At 39.7% G+C, this 3,614-nt stretch overlaps 1 protein-coding gene across 1 annotated transcript in view; it reads left to right on the plus strand.

Moving 5' to 3' along the window:
• Positions 1 to 3,253, plus strand: part of LOC107300855 (protein Niban-like) — a 6,407-nt gene extending 3,154 nt beyond the window's left edge. Inside the window, 2 exon segments of the mRNA XM_015830142.1 lie at positions 722 to 889; positions 3,073 to 3,253. Coding sequence (XP_015685628.1) covers positions 722 to 889; positions 3,073 to 3,128 — 224 coding nt within the window. The 3' untranslated portion in view covers positions 3,129 to 3,253.
• The last annotated feature ends 361 nt before the right edge of the window (positions 3,254 to 3,614 follow it).

Consider the following 3,614-nt stretch of genomic DNA (forward strand, 5'->3'; position numbering starts at 1 on the left):
TTTTAAAAAGTAATTTTAATGGGAACACAGCAATCAATATTTGGCTTTTAATTAGGTTTTAGTGGGGTTATTTTGTGTATTTTTGTATGATTTTTTTTTGTATCCTGTATATTGTATTTGTGTTTTTAATATGCTGTGAACCGCCCTGAGTCCTACGGGAGAAGGGCGGTATACAAATTAAATTAACCTTAACCTTAACTTAATAAGCTCGCCTACCTTACACAATAAAGTGTTATCCTATGATTGTCCTGAAATGTAATATAGTTTGAGCTATATCAGACTCAAAACCAGAGCAACAACTGAAGCTCAATACAAGCAGAGAAAGTAACAGGCAGAGACATAATCAAAGTCAAGTAAATACTAATATTCAAGAAAACAGGCATTTAGGCACAATTCTGATGCCGGAGACAAATTACTCAGATTAGGGATGGTATGTATGCATATATTTATTAAATTTATATAACTGCCCATCTGATGCACATAACTTATACATTCTGAATCTGGGGGATTGTGAATCCATACTAAGGAATCTGCTCACTGAATGCTCAGATAGGCTGATGCTACAACCTGGGTGGTGTCTAGAGCACCTAGAGTTGCAATGAAAACTAAGCATTGGTGGCACAAATGTTAAGGCAAAATTCCTGTCTACTGGGAATTTGTCTATAATTACATGTAAACCTGTTGGAATGACTAAAAACATAAACGTATGCATATATTTAAGGTTCCAGTGAAAAGGACAATACCCAGGCTTTTGTTAGCCCTCCAAAGGAATTTCCAGTCTACCTGTGGCAGCCCTTCCTTAGACATAATTATTACTGTTTTCCAGATTCAGAAGCTCAGAAGCAATTCAGCATCATGGTGAACGATTGCATCAGGCACTTAAACCATGGTGAGTATAGCAGACATAATCTGATAACTTTGCTATTGTTCTCTCACTTAGAAAAAGATCCGTTTGACCATTGGTTGCAAACTAATTCATGTAGCAAAATGAAAATCTATGTCTTGCATTATCCCAATAAATAATGACATGCTTAGAGTTGACCCAACATCTTTTAAACGAGAGAGATATGGCTTTTTATTATATACACACTTATCTCTTTAAGGATAAGCTAGTGGGTGATAAGTGGAGAAACCAACTGTGTTGACAGGTGCAAAATCATCCTCTATTTCAATGATAGCGAACCTTTTAGAGACCGAGTGCCCAAACTGCAACCCAAAATCCACTTATGCATCGTCGGGTGCCGGGTGGGCGTGGCCCATTGGCTGGGCGTGGCCCATTGGCTGGGTGTGGTAACGACAGACTGGGTGGGACTAAAAAGTTCAATCAATCAATTCCAACTTCGCAAGATCTTTTTTCCCGTGAGAAGTTGAAATTGACTGATTGATTGAACCTTTTTTTTTTTGTACACGGTGGCGGAGGCCTAAGGCGAAAAGGTTTTATAAAACCTAGCTGAAGGCCTAGGACTGGGGTGACGGCGCTCGTGCCCACAGAGAGGGCTCCGAGTGCCGCCTCTGTCACCCATGCCATAGGTTCGCCACCACTGCTCTGTATTGTGGGGAGAACTTGGCTGGTAATTCAGTCAGGCATGGAGAAAGCAAAAGCTGGATTGGCAATTCTATTACTTGTTTCCTTACCCTGTCATTTTGTCTAGCTCCACCCCTCCCCCCACCTTCCCACCTTGTGGCGGCGGCACTAGAGTGACACGCGCTCTCCTGCCCCGTTGCGACTGTGAGCAACCAGACGGTGGGATGGAGTGGGTGGGCTCTTAACTAGGGCGTGTTTTGGATTAGGGGTTATGTTAGGCACACGCTAAAAAATCATGATAGGGCTTATTTTCTGGGTTGTCTTATTTTCGGGAAAACATGGTAATTTCTTCTGGTACAAATTTGTGGTGTGGAAGATCACATTACACTAAAACAATACATTGATACAAACTGTTACTACTATACAAAGATGGAGAAGAAAGTAACTACAGTACCTGAGGTGTTCTTTCAAGTTCATGTAAGCTGAGTTTCCATGTTTTGCTCAATGGTTGTGTGCCATTTGTCTGTAGGGTCTGAGACATGGCTAAAGGAAAAATAGAATCATCATCATCATCATCATTTTGATCCTACCTTTTCATGTATAACTCAAGATGGCAAACATACCAATATTCCTGCTTATTTTCCCCACAACAACCCTTGAGGTGAGTTGGACTGAGAAAGACCTGCCCAAAATCACCAGCATTTTCATAATTTTAATAAGCCCTGTAGATTGGATAGATTGGATAAGCATAAGCATAGTCTTGCTAGAGCAGGATAAGATCCATTCTAGCGCAACGTTTTGTTTCTTAGAGTGGTTAATGAAATACCTCTAGGGTGCTCTCAAGTAGGAGACTGAGAATTTACCTTTATCCCACTACCATTCACCATTCAAATTGGTATTTGGAATCAAACTGCCCCCAGGGCAGAGATAAAATTGGGTCTTCCAACTTTCTAGTTTTTAGCTAACATTCCATGAATCTATCCAATCCCTTTTAAAGGCATTCAAGTTAGTGGCCATCGCCATGTTTTGTGGTAATCAATTCCACAGATTAATTATACACGGTGAGAAGTACTTTCTTTTTCTTGATCTCTTCAAATTCAATTTGCTTCCTTGGATGACTACTGGTCCTAAAGTTTTCAGACAATGTGAAAAATTTCTCCCTGTCTACGTCTACTCTATATATGATCTTATCCATTTTGATAAGGTTATTTCTCAACTGATTTTTTTCTGCATTCTGTATGTAACAAACTACATCCCTCATACTATTCCCAGTTCCACTATGCATTTTTATTTCTCAAACTTTTAACACAGAAGCTACTTTGTGGAAGAGAATAGAATGACAGAATAACAGAGTTGGAAGGGACCTTGGAGGTCTTTTAGTCCAACCCTCTGCTCAAGCAGGAAACCCTATAGCATTTCAGACAAATGGTTGTCCAATCTCCAGTTAACCCCCTCTTCTTTGTAGCAGCCTCTTAGATACTGGAACACTAATATCGTGTCACTTCTAGTCCTTCTTGTCTTTAAACTACTAAAGCCTTCTCTTTCAGGAACAGCCACAATTGGCACAGCAGATGGAGATGCGCAAAAGCCCTTTTCACCATAAACCACAACTGCCTCTTCTCCGAGCAAGAAGAATTGTTGAAAAAAATTACTAAGTTTGTTTAATCATGATTTATGAAGTCATAATGATTACACTTATGTACATTGAGAGGTTGATAAATTGATATAACCTGAAATTGACTTCTCTTAGTTGATTCAAAAGGGATGACCATTCATCACTTCAACTTCAGTTTCAACTTCTATTCTTTTTTCTTTCATTCAATCATGTCCAATTCTCACAGACTTCCTAGACAAGTCCTATAGCTTTTTTGCTAGGTTTTCAGAAGTGGCTTGCCATTGCCTCTTCCTAGGGCTGACAGAAAATGACTGGCCAAAGGTCATCCAGCTGCTTCATGCCCAAGATGGGACCAGCACTCACGATCTCCCAGTTTCTAACTAAAGCCTTAAATACTACATCAAACTGGCTCTTCTACTTCTATTACAGTACTTAATTTTTTTGATTGCTTCTTTGCCTATTATAAAACAGGCT

Source organism: Protobothrops mucrosquamatus, unplaced genomic scaffold (assembly GCF_001527695.2).
Source record: "Protobothrops mucrosquamatus isolate PMUCROS unplaced genomic scaffold, P.Mucros_1.0 scaffold8807, whole genome shotgun sequence".
In the NCBI taxonomy this organism is placed as follows: Eukaryota; Metazoa; Chordata; class Lepidosauria; order Squamata; family Viperidae; genus Protobothrops; species Protobothrops mucrosquamatus.